This window comes from Mesoplodon densirostris, chromosome 15 (assembly GCF_025265405.1).
Source record: "Mesoplodon densirostris isolate mMesDen1 chromosome 15, mMesDen1 primary haplotype, whole genome shotgun sequence".
NCBI lineage: Eukaryota > Metazoa > Chordata > Mammalia > Artiodactyla > Ziphiidae > Mesoplodon > Mesoplodon densirostris.
The window spans coordinates 8,537,310-8,555,321 of NC_082675.1; the positions used below are offsets into that span (position 1 = coordinate 8,537,310).

General features: G+C 38.3%; 1 protein-coding gene across 4 annotated transcripts in view; it reads left to right on the forward strand.

Annotated features, from left to right (window-relative positions):
* Window positions 1–18,012, forward strand: part of IFT81 (intraflagellar transport 81) — an 87,247-nt gene that overhangs the window by 63,537 nt on the left and 5,698 nt on the right. For all 4 annotated transcript variants that reach the window (XM_060118624.1, XM_060118628.1, XM_060118627.1 and 1 more), the window contains 3 exons: window positions 14,786–14,872; window positions 15,607–15,678; window positions 15,763–15,848. In XM_060118624.1, the coding sequence (XP_059974607.1) occupies window positions 14,786–14,872; window positions 15,607–15,678; window positions 15,763–15,848 (245 nt within the window). The remainder of the gene's footprint in view (window positions 1–14,785; window positions 14,873–15,606; window positions 15,679–15,762; window positions 15,849–18,012) is intronic.

The window sequence follows — 18,012 nt, forward strand, 5'->3', positions numbered from 1 at the left end:
TGTCATAAATTTTTGGCGGGGGCAGAGGAGAGAAGGAGAGGAAGGAGTTTAAGCTAAAATCACAAGTACAGCCAAATGAGATTTTTGCTTTAAATCATACTCATGTCATAGTTATGAAGTCACATTCTTCTGTGGCCAGGTAAAAGTTCAGAGTCTGCCAACGAGTGGTGACAAGTTAATGTTAGATTAATGAACTTGCTTTGCTGGGGAGCAGGGTGGGGGGCAAACCATGATGGCTTATGATTAAGTGATGAAATAGTTACTTGGAAGCTAATTCCAGGCACTGCTTTAAAGATAAACTGTGAGAAGGTAAATGCCCCCCACAAATCCAGATCAGGTGGCCTTCGCCGTTTGTCATTAACAATTGTTATTTTATCATTCTCCACATAGTAATTTTAGGTTTGAATGTGAGCTGTACTGCATGTGCCTAAGGATGGAACTATAAAACTCGTCATGAATGCCATCCATCAGAGTCAGGGAAGCAGAGTGAGAAATCACTCTGGACTTTGAAATCAGATGGATATTGTTTCCTTTTTTATAGAAAATGCCGTGGAGTCTGAGACAGGTTGAGTGACTTATCCAAAGAGAGAAGTAGGAAGTGAGAGAGTTGGGGCTTGACTCTAGCATCTCTAGCATCTTATTTTAAATCTCCTGCTTATTTCATTATACACTCCTGCTGCCACAAAAGAAATGGAAGAGACAAGTCCCTGTTCTCTGGGGTTCATACTGTCATAGGTGAGATGGAACAAACACATGAGGAAATTAGGAAAAACAAAAGATAACCCAACCTGGGGCTTCCCTGGTGGCGCAGTGGTTGAGAGTCCGCCTGCCTATGCAGGGGACACGGGCTTGTGCCCCGGTCCAGGAAGATCCCACATGCCGCGGAGCGGCTAGGCCCGTGAGACATGGCCGCTGAGCCTGCGCGTCCGGAGCCTGTGCTCTGCAATGGGAGAGGCCACAACAGTGAGAGGCCCGCGTACCGCAAAAAAAAAAAAAAAAAAAAAAAGATAACCCAACTTAAGAACAATATAGAAAAAATATAATCAGAATCATATACTTAACTGATAAGGAAAAGGGAAGGAAATGAAGGAAGTAAGGAAATGAAATGATTGTCAGGAAAGGAAGATTTCAGAAAGGAGATTTTTGAGCAAGGTTTTCAGATTGAGGACATCAAGGACTGTTTTCATGGGTACTTTCTAAAGAATTGATTTTCTTAATGCTTTTCTTGAGTCAGCAACTTGCAGACAAAAGGGAACACTTATATGTATTTCTGGTGATGGTAAAATTTCTCCCTAATAGTAAAAATAAAATATATAATAAAATAAAATATAGTAAAATAAATCTGTTTGTAAATACAGACGTACTTCACTTTATTACATTTTTTACAAATTAAAGGTTTGTAGCAACCCTGTGTCAAGTAAGTCTATCAGTGCTAATTTTCCAACAACATTTGCTTACTGCATGTCTCTGTGTCACATTTTGGTAACTCTTGCAATATTTCAAACTTTTTCATTATTATATATTTGTTATGGTAATCTGTGCTCAGTGATCTTTGATGTTACTATTGCAAAAAGATTGACTTGCTGAAGACTCAGATGGTGGTTAGCATTTTTTAGCAATAAAGTATTTTAAAATATATACATTTTTAGACATAATGCTGTTACACACTTAATAGATTACAGTGTAGTGTAAACATAAGTTTTATATGTACTGGGAAACCAAAAAATTCATGTGATTTGCTTTATTGCAATATTCACTTTTTTGCAGTGGTCTGGGGCAGAACCCACAATATCTCTAAGGTATGCCTGTAGTTCTTTTATTAAGTCCATTTACATTTTAAATGAGGAGTTTTATTGAAAGGATATTTAGAACATTAAAGGAAATATGCTGTTTTGGAAATCCAAGGATCAGAACTATAGTCTCTCTGGAGCAGGCAGAGGTACTATACTTCTCTACCCGAGCATTTTGGCTCAGGGAAGCTTCAGGAACCTTAGTGGGAGCTTATGGATAATGATGATGAATGTGATAGTAATAGCATTTATCAAGTGCTTTCTGTGTGCCAGGCACTGTTACATTACTCATTCAGGCCTCGTAAGCACCCAGTTAGATAAACCACCCTTTACAAGAATGAGCAAATAAAGGCACAGAGGGGTAAAGGACTTGCCCAAGGTTACACAGCTGGTAAATGGCAGAGCCAAGTTCTTCATACTCATACTACACCAATAACATGACTCAGTGAATCACTCTGTATTGGCTTCTCACTGTGCCTGCCACCAGCTGTGTGTCTGCCTATGTTTCTTTTCTCCATCTTTTAGTTTCTCCCCATTCTTTGGATTGGCATGCTTGTAACCTTAGCTCGCTTAGGGCTCCTCATTGTTCATATGTCACACTGTAGCCTTTCTCTCTACATACATGTTGAAGTTTTCACTATAACTGCCCTGTTTTCTCTGCCTTTTCTAATTTAAACTCCTGGTGCAGCTCCTCTCTTTTGGGGGCAGTTTTCCACACCAGACTACCTCAGAGATTACTGGCTATCCTCAGGTCAGACTGAGGATCCATCCTTAGTGTAACTGGCTATGCTTGTGGGTAAGGATCAGAAGAAAGGAGGGTGATATGGTACTAAATATGGCTGCCTAGAGAATTTTCCTTCTGGAGAGGCTATGGGTACTTTGGGTACTTTACTTCAGGGGTCCCCAACCCCCGGGCTGCAGACTGCTACTGGTCTGTGGCCTGCCCAGAGAAGGAGGTGAGCAGCAGGCAAGCGAATGAAGCTTCATCTGCCACTCCCCATCGCTGGCATTACCACCTGAACCATCCCCCACCCTGCCCTGGTCCATGGAAAAATTGTCTTCCTCGAAACTGGTCCCTGATGCCAAAAAGGTTGGGGACTGCTGCTTAACATCTTTACTACACCACCCATTATCCTTTTATTAACAGCTGAACAGTGTTCATCTTTGTATCTTATCCTTGTCCTCTTTATACTTTTTCTACATTGTTGGAATGGCAGTATACATTGCATTTAGTTACTTTATGGTTCTATTCAGTTAATATATTTCCCTTGTTTGCCATAGTCTTTATAATTATTCTTTTCAACAAATAAAAGTGACATCAAGGGCTTCCCTGGTGGCGCAGTGGTTGAGAGTCCGCCTGCCGATGCAGGCGACACGGGTTCGTGCCCCGGTCCGGGAAGATCCCACATGCCGCGGAGCGGCTGGGCCCGTGAGCCATGGCCACTGAGCCTGTGCGTCCGGAGCCTGTGGTCTGCAACGGGAGAGGCCACAACAGTGAGAGGCCCGCGTACCGCAAAAAAAAAAAAAAAAAAGTGACATCAAGTGCCTTTTGATAGCCTAAGTTAAAAGGAATGAAGTCCCAAACTAGTGTTGGTGGAAGGAATGGACAAGAAGGAATAGATCTGAATGGTATATGGAAGAACACTAATTACGGACAAGGGAGCAAGAGATAGCAAAATAAGTTTGAGGTTTGAAACCACTAACAGTACAGATTAGGGATGAGGAAGAGCTAGTTTTGGTGGTAGCAGTGGGCGAAGAAGAGGAGAAATGATGAATTTCTTATAGACACTTCAAAGTTAGTATCCAGCAAGAGTTCAGGAGAAGATATCGGGGCTCAAGTTGAAGTGTGTAATCATCTGCCTAGATGTGATGTTTGATCACAGCTCAGGAGAAGATGCAGTTACCAAAAAGAACATGGAGTAAGACTAGATGAAGTCTGAGAAGACTTCAGGAAAGACCCTCTTGGGTTTTGGTTTAATACTATATGATGCAAATGAAATTACTTCCTGTACTTAGAGTTTATTTTTGTTTTTTGTGTTTGGGTTTTTTTTTTTTTTTGCCACAACACGCAGCTTGTGGAATCTTAGCTCCCCGACCCTGGGTGGACCCTCAGCAATGAAAGCACGGAGTCCTAACCACTGGACCACCAGGGAATTCTCTATTTTGGGAGTTAAAAAAATTTGCTATTGAGGTCCTTACAGTAATATCTACCAGAATTGTGAGTGTCTGGTTTATAGAACCACGTTTAGAACAACGTAGTTGTTCAATAAATATTTGTTGAATTCATTAACAGAACATTTTTTAAAGTATTTTAAAAATCAAGTATAAATATAAGTGGCAAGAATCTTCTAGAGCTAGAAGCAGACCTCTACAGAATTATATAAATAATTATTATTGAGCCCTCACAGTGTTCTCTTAATGCTTTCTCATTCATGCATTTAATATTCACAACTATAAAATATTTTCAGATTGTTCTTAGATAAGGAAATTGAGGCTGAGAAGTCACTTGTTTAAGATGACTTAAGTGTTGGCACAAGGACTCAAACTGCAGTCTTTGTGAGTTCAAAGCCCTCTTCCTCTCTACTGTGCCATTCTGCTCCACACTTGTTAATTCTTTTGAAATATATTGATAATTTATTAGTTCAATAAAAGAACCATTTAATGTATGAAACTAAACTGTGCCATCTGTCAATGTTGGGCCATTTAGGGCATATGTCACATAGATTTAGGATAAGCTTTATCCTAAATGTCAGCATGTGAAAAGCAAAGGGTACCAATTGTGCTAAATATAGGGAGACAATATAGATAGAATGATTTAAGAACATGGGCTAGAGAATCAGGCAGACCCTAGATAACCTTGGGTAGATGACTTCATCTCTATAAACTTCAGTTTCCTCACCTGTAAACTAGTCCCTTCTTAATAGGGTGGTTGTAAAATTAAATAACACATATAAGGTACTTTGCAACAGCAATGACTAATACATAAGGACTTTTTTAAAAGGTATTTATCATTATAACTATTAAAAATGGTTTTAAAGGAAGGAATACTATTGCTTTTCAACTAAATTGTTTTCTAAGTAAAATCATATACCAGATCTTTAATTCTGTAAAGTCATTTATTATAGGGACTTCCCTGGTAGCACAGTGGTTAGGAATCTGCCTGCCAATGCAGGGGACAGGGGTTCGAGCCCTGGTCCGGGGAGATTCCCACATGCCACAGAGCAACTAAGCCCGTGCACCACAACTACTGAGCCAGTGCTTTAGAGCCCATGAGCCACAACTACTGAGCCCATGTGCTACAACTACTGAAGCCCACACACCTAGAGCCCGTGCTCCATAACAAGAGAAGCCACAGCAATGAGAAGCCTGCACACCGCAACAGAGAACAGAGTAGTCCCTGCTCACTGCAGCTAGAGAAAGCCCGTGCGCAGCAACGAAGACCCAACACAGCCAAAAATAAATTAAAAATAAATAAATAAATTAGAAAAAAAGTCATTTCTTGTAATAATGTAACCAGAACCTGAAGTTCATTTTTATACGATTTAACTAGATTTCTCTGTATGTCAAGTACTTCTTGCCTCTTCCATTACAAAGAAATATAGCTGTCTCACTACTATTCTCAAATAATACAACTCTCCAGTTCTTAACACATTCATCAAGTCAAGGGGCACCTAGGTCCTCTAAGCATTTTCATCTCTTGTCTTCTGCCATGTTGAAAAGTAATGGGTACTGAGTTTCAGTTTTAGAAGATGAAGAGAGTTCTGGAGATGGATGGTGGTGATGGTTGCACAGCAGTGTGAAGGTACTTAATGCCACTGAACTGTACACTTAAAAATGGTTTAAGTGATAATTTTAATTTTATGTATATTTTACCATAATTTAAAAAATCTGAGAGTACAGAACTTGTCCACATTTTCATTAACTTTTTAGTTTTTTTAAATGTTTGAATTCAGTGCAGTTGGTGAGTCCTTGATGCTCATTTTGCTTAGCTCCATGTGTTAATCTCCCAGATCCATGTATAGTTCTTTTGTTTTGTTTTTTTTGGCTGCTTTGTGTCTTCGTTGCTGTGCACGGGCTTTCTCTAGTTGCGCCGAGCGGGGGCTACTCCTCATTGCGGTGCACAGGCTTCTCATTGCAGTGGCTTCTCTTGTTGGGGAGCACAGGCTGTAGGCGTGCGGGCTTCAGTAGCTGTGGAGCGCGGGCTCAGTAGTTGTGGCTTGCAGGCTCTAGAGCGCAGGCTCGGTAGTTGTGGTGCACGGGCTTAGTTGCTCCGCGGCACGTGGGATCTTCCCAGACCAGGGATCGAACCCATGTCCCTGCGTTGGCAGGCAGATTCCTAACCACTGCACCACCAGGGAAGTCCCTATAGTTCTATTTTTACCCAGAAACTTTTCTAATAAAAAGTATACTGAAAAAACAAGCTGCTTCATTGACTTTAAGCTGTTGCCGAATATTAACTGAAATTTATAATTGTTCTCTGCTTTGAATGGTGTTTATTTTTAACTTGTGTAAGTATATTTAACACTCAAAACTACACAGATGGGGCTTCCCTGGTGGCGCAGTGGTTGAGAGTCCGCCTGCTGATGCAGGGGACATGGGTTTGTGCCCCAGTCCGGGAAGATCCCACATGCTGCGGAGCGGCTGGGCCCGTGAGCCATGGCCGCTGAGCCTGCGCGTCCGGAGCCTGTGCTCTGCAACGGGAGAGGCCACAACAGTGGGAGGCCCGTGTACCGCAAAAAAAAAAAAAAAAAAAAAAAAAAAAAAAAAAACTACACAGATGTATTATCATGTTTAGGAAATTTTATAGTGAAGTGTTAGTACATTTCCATTCTTTTTATTTGCATTTTGTTATAAATTTGAATATTCATAACTTTGAAAATTGTTTAAAAATCTCAAGACTTTGAAAATCACAACTTATATTTATCTAAATCTTTTATAATTATCTAGAATTAGATAGCATCTTGAAAATCTTCATGTTTGTTTTTTTAGATGCCGTTCCATAAATTATATGTAATTAAATGACATAATACATATAATTGCTAATATATGGGAAAAAGCTAAAATACTTGTTTTGGAGTATATATACAATGTGGTAATTATTGATTTCACTGAAATATTTCTTGTTGATTGCTTTTTCTTATAGAAGTAAAACCATGCTCTTGGCCAGAATTCAAACTGTAAGGAATTGGTTAAGGGAAAGAATAGAAATTATTCCTCTCTCTACACCCCACCCCTAGCATACTCCCTGGAAATAATAACTGATAACAGTTCCTTATATATTTTCCAGACATTTTCTGAAAATTCATGAATGGATAATTATTTATTGGCTACCTGAAGTTTGATCTCCACACCTTTGTTCTACTCTCTAAAAAAAAACAAAGGCTTTTTTTTTGGTGGGGTGCCAGAAGTCAACTCTGACTGATATTAATGTTTGCTTCCTTTTGTTTGCATTTGCCTGCTATACTTTTGCCCATCTTTTGCTTTCAGCTTTTAAAAATTTACCTTGTTTTAGGTGTGTCTCTAAATAGATCTTGAACTGTGTTTTGTGTTGTGACATAATCTGAAAGGTTTATTTTAATAAATAAGTTTAGCCAATTCATATTTATTGGTATGCAGACATATTTGGTCTTTGTGCATTTTATGTTTTGCTTCTGACTTTAAAGCCTATAAAAATAAATTCCTCGGGCTTCCCTGGTGGCACAGTGGTTGAGAGTCTGCCTGCCAATGCAGGGGACATGGGTTCTTGCCCCGGTCCAGGAAGATCCCACATGCCGCAGAGCGGCTGGGCCCATGAGGCATGGCCGCTGAGCTTGTGCATCCGGAGCCTGTGCTCCACAACGGGAGAGGCCACAACAGTGAGAGGCCCGCATACAGCAAAAAAAAAAAAAAATTTTAATAAATAAATAAATTCCTCTGTTCATTCTCTGTGTCTGTGTCTCTCTCTCTCATATTTTCTGGCTCTGGTTTTGCTCTACTGGTTATATCTGTAATGCCACCATTAATCATCCATTTCTGTCGATAATATGTATTAATCCCCACTATGACTAGTGATGAAATTGGTATTTTTCCTCTAACTTCTCCTTCCCTCTGCTTTAGCACCTGATTTTGGTCATTTGTATTGTCTTTCTTACTGTTTGCCTTTATACTTGTAATATGCTTATACTATGACTTGATTCATCAGGTTTAAATGATAACTTTTGACATTCCCCCATCCATCCCCAGCAATTAAAAATTGAGGGAGCTGGTTTATTCATTCTACCTTCCACCTTCTTTTCCCATTCCCCTCCCTGCAGGTTTTATGGTATCGTGTCTACATTGTCAGGGCATATAACATTTATGTTCTGTTCTATTACCCTAGTTCCCACTTTTGTCTTTAGTATTATACCTGTACTTGTCAGATTCAGTGCTCATTAACACTGCTCTCACTGTCCATTTTCCTACTTTTTATTGTCTCTCATTTGTTTTCTAGTAGAGTCCTCAAAGCTTAGTAGAGCAATATTACCTGATGAGTTCTTGCAAATCTAGAGTTTGTTGCCTTAAATATTTCAACAACTGCTTGATAGAGCATAAAAACCCTTACATCATGCTTCCTTTCCTTGAGGATTTTTAAAGTGTAGCTCCACAGTCTTTGAGAGTTAAGTGTGGCCATGGAGAGAGCTGAGGCCAACATAATTTTTTTAGTGACTTGATCCGGAAAAGAATGTATTTTCCAGTTGTTGAGTGCTGGGTTCTCCATGTGTTTGTCAGATCAAGCTTCTTAAATGTGTTGCTCAAAACTTCCTGGTGAATGGGGACTTGTGGTGTAATGAGTATATATAGAGTTTCAGTTTTGCAAGGTGAAAAGAGTTCTGGAGATTGGTTGCACAATAATGTGAATGTGTTTAATACAGCTGAACTGTAGCCTTAAAAATGGTTAAAATGGGGGCCTCCCTGGTGGCGCAAGTGGTTGGGAGTCCGCCTGCCGATGCAGGGGATACGGGTTCGTGCCCCGGTCTGGGAGGATCCCATATGCCGCGGAGCGGCTGGGCCCGTGAGCCATGGCCGCTGAGCCTGCGCGTTCGGAGCCTGCGCGTCCGGAGCCTGTGCTCCGCAACGGGGGAGGCCACGACAGTGAGAGGCCCGCATACCGCAAAAAAAAAAAAAAAAAAAATGGTTAAAATGGTAAATTTTGTGTGTATTTTACCACAATTTAAAGATTCCTAGTTTTTTAAAAAAACACTTAAAAATATTCATTTTCTCATTATTTTATGACTCTTTATTCCTGGCAGTGCTTTTTGTCTAGGAGCCTTATTTTGTCTGCTATTAACGTAAGTGTGGCAGCTTTCTTACGATTAGTGTTGCTTGGTATGTCTTTTTATTTGTTCACTTTCAGCTTTCTATGTCCTTATTTTTGTCCTATGTAAGTCTCATAAATAGCATATAGTTGGATTTTGTGTGGATATAGTTTCTTACATCCAGTTTGAGAATCTTTTTTAAAGAAAATTTTTATTTGAGTATAGTTGCTTTACAGTGTGAGAATCTGTCTTTTAATTGGTGAGTTTAGTCCCATTTACATTTACTCTTATTGATACATTGGAATTTATTTCTATTTTGTACATCCTATGTACTGTGCTTTCTATGTTTCTTTTCCTCTTTCTGCCCTCCGTTGCACCAATCCTGTTTTCTTTATATTCTTTTTTCCCTTTATTTCCTTTTCTATCTTCGTCTATTCTGATATTGTTTACTCTTAAATTTTTAACATATTTTTCCTGCCTAAAGTTAATCAGCTGAACAATTATTAATCTCCTGAACAATACAGGAACCTCAGAATAATTTAACACCCTCTCCTGCCTTACACATGTGTTGTTATCCTGTGGTATTTTATTTCCATTTTATTTCTTCATTTCTAAAAGTGGTTGTCATGTTGGTCATTACTGTTATAATTACTACTTCATACAGTCATTTCCTGTTTAGATTTACCCACATATTTAGCAGTTCTCACCATTGCTTCATGTACTTTATTCCTTACTTCTGGATTCAGTTTCCTTCCTCCTGAAATGAAATTTCCTTGTTTTATTATTTTTTCTTTTAGTAGTTCTCTCAGTAAAGAATCATTGCCAAAAGTAAACCATCTTTGTTTTTCTTCTTAAATAGTGACTTGGTCAGAAAAAAAAATTATTTTCATTGCTTTCTGCTTTCTCTTGTTGTGTTGAGGGATCTGCTATCGGTTTAATTCTCATTTCTTTTTAGGTAATGTCTTCTCTATATTTAGTTTTAATTTTTTTTATAGTCACTAGTTTGTTTTATTATTTAGATTCCACAGAAAAGTAATATCATACAGTATTTGTCTTTCTCTTTCTGACTTATTTCACTCAGCATAGTACCCTCCAAGTTCATTCACGTTGTTGTAAATGGCAAAATTTCATTCTATTTAATGGCTGAGTAGTATTCCATTGTGTATATATATATATATATATATATATATATATATATATATATATATACACACCACATCTTCTTTTTCCATTCATCTCTTTTTTTTTTTTTTTGCGGTACGCGGTCCTCTCACCATTGTGGCCTCTCCCATTGCGGAGCACAGGCTCCGGACGCGCAGGCTCAGCGGCCATGGCTCACGGGCCCAGCCGCTCCGCAGCATGTGGGATCTTCCCGGACCGGGGCACGAACCTGTGTCCCCTGCATTGGCAGGCGGTCTCTCAACCACTGCGCCACCAGGGAAGCCCTCCATTCATCTCTTGATCGACACTTAGGTTGCTTCCATGTCTTGGCTATTGTAAATAATGCTGCTATGAACATTGGGATGCATATATCTTTTCAAATTAATGTTTTCATTTTCTTTGGATATATACTCAGGAGTGGAGTTCCTGGATTATATGGTAGTTCTATTTTTAGTTTTTTTGAGGAACCTCCATACTTTTTTCCACAGTGGCTGCACCAATTTACATTCTCATCAAAAATGTACAAAGGTTCCCTTTTCTCCACATCCTTACCAATATTTGTTATTTGTGGTCTTTTTTGATAATAGCCATTCTGACAGGTGTGAGGTGATATCTCATTGAGGGTTTGACTTGTATTTTGCTGATGATTAATGATATTGAGCATGTTTTCATGTTCCTGTTGGCCATCTGTATATTTTCTTTGGAAAAATGTCTTTTCAGGTCCTCTGCCCATTTTTTAACTGTTTTTTTTTTGAGTTATATGAGCTGTTTATATATTTTGGATATTAACCTCTTATTAATGATATCATTTGTAAATGTTTTCTGCCATTCAGTAGGTTATCTTCCGTTTTGTCCATGGTTTCCTCTGCTATGCAAAAGTTTTTAAGTTTAATTAGGTCCCATTGGTTTATATAGCTTTTGTTTCCTTTGTTTTAGGAGACAGACCCAAAAAATATGGCTGTGATTTAGGTCAAAGAGTGTTCTGCCTATGTTTTCTTCTGGGAGTTTTATGGTTTTTTACATTTAGGTTTTTAATCCATTTTGAGTTTATTTTTATTAGTTTTTTTTGTTTTAACATCTTTATTGGAGTAAAATTGCTTTACAACGGTGTGTTAGTTTCTGCCGTATAACAAATTAAATCAGCTATACATATATGTATATCCCCATTTCTCCTCCCTCCCACCCTCCCTATCCCACCCCTCTAGGTGGTCACAAAGCACCGAGCTGATCTCCCTGTGCTATGCGGCTGCTTCCCACTAACTATCTATTTTACATTTGGTCGTGTATATATGTCCATGCTACTCTCTCACTTCGTCCCAGCTTACCCTTCCCCCTCCCCATGTCCTCAAGTCCATTCCCTACATCTGCGTCTTTATTCCTGTCCTGCCCCTAGGTTCTTCACAACCTTTTTGGGTTTTTTTTTCAGATTCCGTATATATGTGTTAGCATACGGTATTTGTTTTTCTCTTTCTGACTTACTTCACTCTGTATGACAGACATCTAGGTCCATTACAAATAACTCAATTTCATTTCTTTTTATGGCTGAGTAATATTCCATTATATATATGTGCCACATCTTCTTTATCCATTCATCTGTCGATGGACAGTTAAGTTGCTTCCATGTCCTGGCTATTGTAAATAGTGCTGCAGTGAACATTGTGGTACATGACTGGTTTTGAATTATTGTTTTCTCAGGGTATATGCCCAGTAGTGGGATTGCTGGGTCATATGGTAGTTCTATTTTTAGTTTTTTAAGGAACCTCCATACTGTTCTCCATAGTGGCTGTATCAATTTACATACCCGCCAACAGTGCAAGAGGGTTCCCTTTTCCATTTTGAGTTTATTTTTGTACATGGTATGAGGAAATGTTCCAATTTCATTCCTTTACACTTAGCTGTCCAGTTTTCCCATCACCACTTATTGCAGAGACTGTCTTTTCTCAATTGTATATTCTTGTCTCCTTTGTCATAGATTAGTTGGCCATAAGTGTGTGGGTTTATTTCTGGGCTCTCTGTTCTGTTCCATTGATCTATGTGTCTGTTTTTGTTGCCAGTACCATACTGTTTTGATTACCATAGTTTTGTAGTATATTCTGAAGTCAGGGAGTATGATACCTCCAGCTCTATTCTACTTTCTGAAGATTGTTTTGGCTATTCAGGGTCTTTTGTGTTTCCATACAAGGTTTTAAATTATTTGTTCTAGTTATGTGAAAAGTAACATTGGTATTTTGATAGGGATTGCCTTAAATCTGTAGATGGTTTTAATATTTTTATCTGTGTCTTTGGTGTTGTCCAGTTTCACTGCCATGATCTAAGTATAGATTTAGTTTTATCTGCTCTGCTGGAATCTGTGCTTTTTTGTCTCCCATTAATTCTGGAAAAATTCTACATGATACCTTCAAATATTCTCTCCCCTGGTCTTTCTAGTCTGTTCTTCAGCAACTCCTGTTAGATATATGTTAGATGTATTTATCTGTTCCCTGTTGTTTAACCTCATTTTCATATTTTCATCTCTTTGTCTCTCTCTGTGATGAATTTTGGGTAATTTCTTCAGCTCTGTTTTCTAGTTCATTCATCTCCTGAGCCAATCTTATGTTTATGTCACCTACTTAGTTTTTAATTTCAGTGACTTTTTTTTTCATTTTTGTCTATTTTTTCTCACTGTGCCTTTTTTAGTCTTTTATTTTCAGTTCCTCCTTTATAACTTTAATTATTTTAATCGTATTTATTTAATAGACTTTCTTCTCGTATTCGAAGTTCCTGGAGGTATAGTCCTGCTGTGTGTTTTATATCTTCTGATTCTCACTCATAATGGATTGATTGTTGCTTATATATTTATACTTTTGGATTATGAGTTTATCTTTAGTAGGGTTTTGTCTCTTGAGTCCTGGCAGCTAAGATGGAGGGTGTGTCCCTCCAGAGTGGTTTCGCTGTTGTTCTGCCAGGTGTTTTAGGAATATCACAAGCTTGGAGCTAATTTTGAGTTAATGTCTCAGCTTGGGAGTTCTTAGACCACGTAGGTAGGGTAAATCCAAATCCCAAACCTGCCTGAGGACAGACTCCTTTTTTCCATCCTCCTCTGAAGTAGCATAGCTGCATTTACTGATCAGTTTGGCCATCAAACTCACAAACAAAAAAAGGCTTTCATATACTATAGTATCTTCATCTCATTGACAGACCCGGCAGGTACCCAAGTACACAGCCTCTGTTGCCCCTTCTCCCACTTGGGATGTACGTGACTGTCAACCATGAGAGCCTTAGATGTCTGTAGGTCACTTTGATTCACAAAAGGCATGGCTCCTTTTTCCCACCCATCTTTTATACTGTGCTAGTCACCCCAAACCAGATGCAATCCCACACAGCAGAAGCACCACACAGTATTACCCATTTATGTTAACTCTCCAGTTCCCAAGGAAACTGTGCTGTGTGAAACCAAGGTCATTCCCAGGCTGGCCTGAATCAGTCCAGGCCTGGTGTTAACCCTTTATTCACAGGTTTCCAGGCCTTTTGCCCTGCCTGGACATTATAACCATTCTGTTATCTGACTCCCAGCTCCTTCACCAAGTGTAGCTGTAGGCTGTCATCCTTTGTTTCTAGTCCTGGTAATTCCTTTCACTTCCTTGAGAGCTCAGTTAGCTCTGGATCTGAAAGGATGTTTGCCCTGCCTTATCAAGCATTTGTTGATACTTTTAGCATTTCCAGGTGTCAGTAGAAGAAGATTTTCAGATTATCAGTTTCAAACTATTATGTTAGAATAAAGTGTGAAACTACTCAAACAGCCTGAATTCAAATTCTAACACGTCTTTCCAGCAACACAATCTTTTGCAAGATACTTGTCCTTGCACGATGTGGGGATATTAATACCTACCTCAAGAGGTTGTTTTGAGACTTAGTTATTGTTAAAGGTAAAGCTCAAACACCCTTAACATGGTTTACAAAGTTCTGATCAGGCCTCTGCCAAAGTCTTCAGCCTCTTCTCACACTTCCCAGACATGCTCCAGTATAATAAATTACTTATATGTCCTAAATTGTCCTTCTTCTCTCTAGTTCCAAGTCCAAGACTTCATACATAGTGTTCCTTTATTTATGAACATTCTCCTCCTCTTGTCCCTTCTAACTATTCTTACTAATCCTTCGTACCTCAGCGTAGGTATCAATTTCTCCAGGAGGCTGTCCACACTGATCCCCAAGCCTGGGTTAGGTCCAGTGAGCGTCCCATGTGCTCCTTTAACACCTTGCATTCATCCATCATAGCACTCAGCCTGTTTACTTGTCTGAGCATTACTTGAGGGGAAGGATTTTTGGCTGTTTTGCTCACTGTTTTATCCCCAGCTTCTAACAGAGAGCCTGGCACACAGCTCAATACATGGCAGCTATTGTTTTTATCAGCACCTTCATCTGTCATAATTCTCAAATGTCTGATTGTTGTATAAATAACTCCTAAGTATGCCAAGAAGCTTAGAGTTAAGTTACAAGACTGACAAGGGCATGTATTGTTTCAGAGCCACATTTTAGGCCTTTGTTTTTTACTTATTCAATTAATTACCCTTTTCATACTAGGAATTAACCCAAGAGTGTGATGAAAAGAAATCCCAGTATGATAGCTGTGCAGCAGGCCTTGAAAGCAATCGGTCCAAATTAGAACAGGTAAGAAGACAGTTTTTATTTTAACAACTTAGCAGAAACTGCCTGTATATGCATATTTTCACTACCAATGTCAAAAGATTCCCAAATCTTTACCCTCATCCCCTGAGTCTGTCTCCTAAGCTGCAGAGATTTTTATTTCTTCAAACTTGATGTGTACATACTAAATTCTCCATCTGCACCCCTACTGCCAGAGTCCAGGCCCCCTAGACTCGCACTGTAGCCTCCCACCTACTCTCCCCTTCCACGCTTGCCTTCCTAAGGTTTATTCTCCATAGAGCAGCTAAAGATAGGTCTCACCCTAAATGTCACATCCTCCTAGAGGTCTTCTCTGATCACCTAACATTGCCCACTCAGTCACCCTATCACATTCTACTGCAGAATTTTCTTCATAGCACTTTTTCCCATCTGAAACTACCTTCATTACATGTTTCCTTGTTTATGTCTGTTTCCTCTACTTGAATGAGAGCAGGGACCTGTCTTGTTCACTCCTCTGTCCCCAGCACCTAGCACAGAGCTGAGCACACAGTAGGTACTTAATAAATAACTAAACTTATAGGTTGTAGAGTGATGTGAGTGGTCTCTAGAAAAGATTACAACCTAGTCTATTATAATAAAGTTTCGGTTACAGAAGAGGAAATACTCTGATGGTATTTCTTTTGTTGTAAAGTTAGTCATCCTTTCTGTATCTGATTATTCTTTTGATAATGTTGCCCATTTAAAATTATATGCATTAGGAAGTCAGAGGACTCCGTGAAGAATGTCTTCAAGACGAAAGTAGATACCATTATACAAATTGTATGATTAAGGTAAGACAAAGAAAGTGGATCAAAAACTTTTCTGAGATTTTTCTGTATCGAGGACTTAACCTAAAGCTTAGTCTTTCCACTTAGAACCTAGAAGTACAACTTTGTCGTGCTACTGATGAAATGAAGGCATATGTCTCTTCTGATCAACAAGAAAAAAGAAAGGCAATTAGGCAAGTAATTTTGTTGTTTTTATATTGAGTTACTTAATGTTTTAATCTATAGAAGTTTTATAAATAAGGTGGAATTATACAAAGTCACAGTACTTAAATAAGCATATAGTAAGATATTATTTAGTATTAAATCTTGTTAAACATCTTCTGGATAGTCCAGCCCTGCTGACTAAGTAAGAATACGTATAATTTTTCTTGCTTGCTTGCTTACTTTTTTATTGTGGCAAAAGATAAATAACATAAAATTTGCCATTTTTAAGTGTATAATTAAAAGTGTTGCATTGATTACATTAAAAATACTATGCAACCATAACCACTATATATTACCAAAACTTTTTCATCACCTTTTTCATCACAACCATTAAGCAGTTAATCCCCATTACCCCCTCCTCAGGAATACGTATAATTTCATAATTGCTTTTTTAAAAGCACTAAGGTTGGTCTATTTTTTCAAGTCCTACACTGCCTGGACTCTGGTTGTTGGCCTGCTCACTGTGCAGTGTGAGTGACTGCATTTCAGCTAGAAACTGTGTGATTGCAGTGTGTCAACCTTTAAAACAAAGAAGGGTGTATAAATACTACTAGTCCTTATATGGTGATTTTTTCTTTTTGTAATCCTAGCTTGCAGTATATTGTAATAAATCAAATGCTGTCTTAAAAAATACGTTTATAGTTGAATTGCTAGCTTTGATAAAATGCAGTAATGAACAAGATAAGCTTTCTTTGCCCCTTATCATAATTCAAATGTTTTGCTTTTACCATTCGGTAAGAACTCAAATGAAGTGTAGGATTCACATTTATTCTAGACTGCAGTTGAGATTTTTAGTGGCATATACATTAATATTACAAAAAGGAATCTAAGAAATAGAATGTTTTGCAAAGTCTAAATTTTTTTATATAATGCAGGACAGACCAAAAATACCCTATATATAGGATATTATTTTTTAATAGTCTAACATATTAAACATACAGGGACTTCCCTGGTGGTCCAGTGGTTAAGAATCCCCCTGCAATGCAGGGGGACACAGGTTTGATCCCTGGCCAGGGAACTAAGATCCCACATGCTGCGGAGCAACTAAGCCCACATGCTGCAACTACTGAGCCTGCTCACTCCGGAGCCCACGTGCCACAACTAGAGAGCCCGCGTGCTGCATGTACTGAAGTCGATGCGCTCTGGAGCCCGCGCGCCACAACTAGAGAGTCCGTGCACCGCAACGAAAGATCCCAAATGCCACAACTAAGACCCGACACAGCTAAATAAATAAATAAATATTTTTAAAAAATAGTAAGTCTACATTAAAAAAAACATACTGAATGTACTTATTCAAATTCTTTCACTGAATGTAAACTTTGCACATTAAATCTATATAGTCAATGCTAATATTTCACAAATGTGAGAAGTTAATTTTGTTCTTGAAAAATAAAAGTTTTAGAAATTGTTTCTTTTCTTCCAAAGTGATCAATATAAATAGTAAAAAAGGAAATATAGCCCCTGAACTATTGGTTTTCTTATCAGTTTTCTCGCTAGATATTCCTCTTCATCATTTTAAAAACCATTGTAAACCTTTACCATTCCTCAGTTTTCCAAAAGAAAAATACTGCACCCTAACTAGAGTAGTACATAAGAATGTTAAGAATAAAATGGAGTTAATTATACTCTAAACTCACTGATACATGTTTAAAATATTATTACTATTGTAGACACAGTATTTTTAATGTTATTTCATTTTCTACTTTTATGGTACTTCCTGGTAAGGCCAAAGGTATAAGAAGTTAGCTTGGTTTTGAAAGATCATCTGCAAATTTTAATATTATTTAAAGAGGCAGCATATTATATATCAAAGTACTAGAGAGAGACCATAAAATTGTTTCTAACCTGATTTTTCCAGTTCCTAGTTTTGTGACCTTGGACAAATCATTCCTCATCTATAAAATAAGGAGAATAATATATACCACAGAGGCTCAAGTTAAATATAATGTAAGCAGCAGTATTTTAGAAATGATATAGTATGAATTCCTAGAAGGCAAGGACCCTGTCTGTCCTGTTTTCTTTTTGAAATCCCAGGGCATGCTTGGTACATAACAGGTGCTCTGTCATTATTTCTTGAATAAGTTCATTGAATAAATTAAAATTACATATTAGTGTTATGGGGAAAGAGCATGT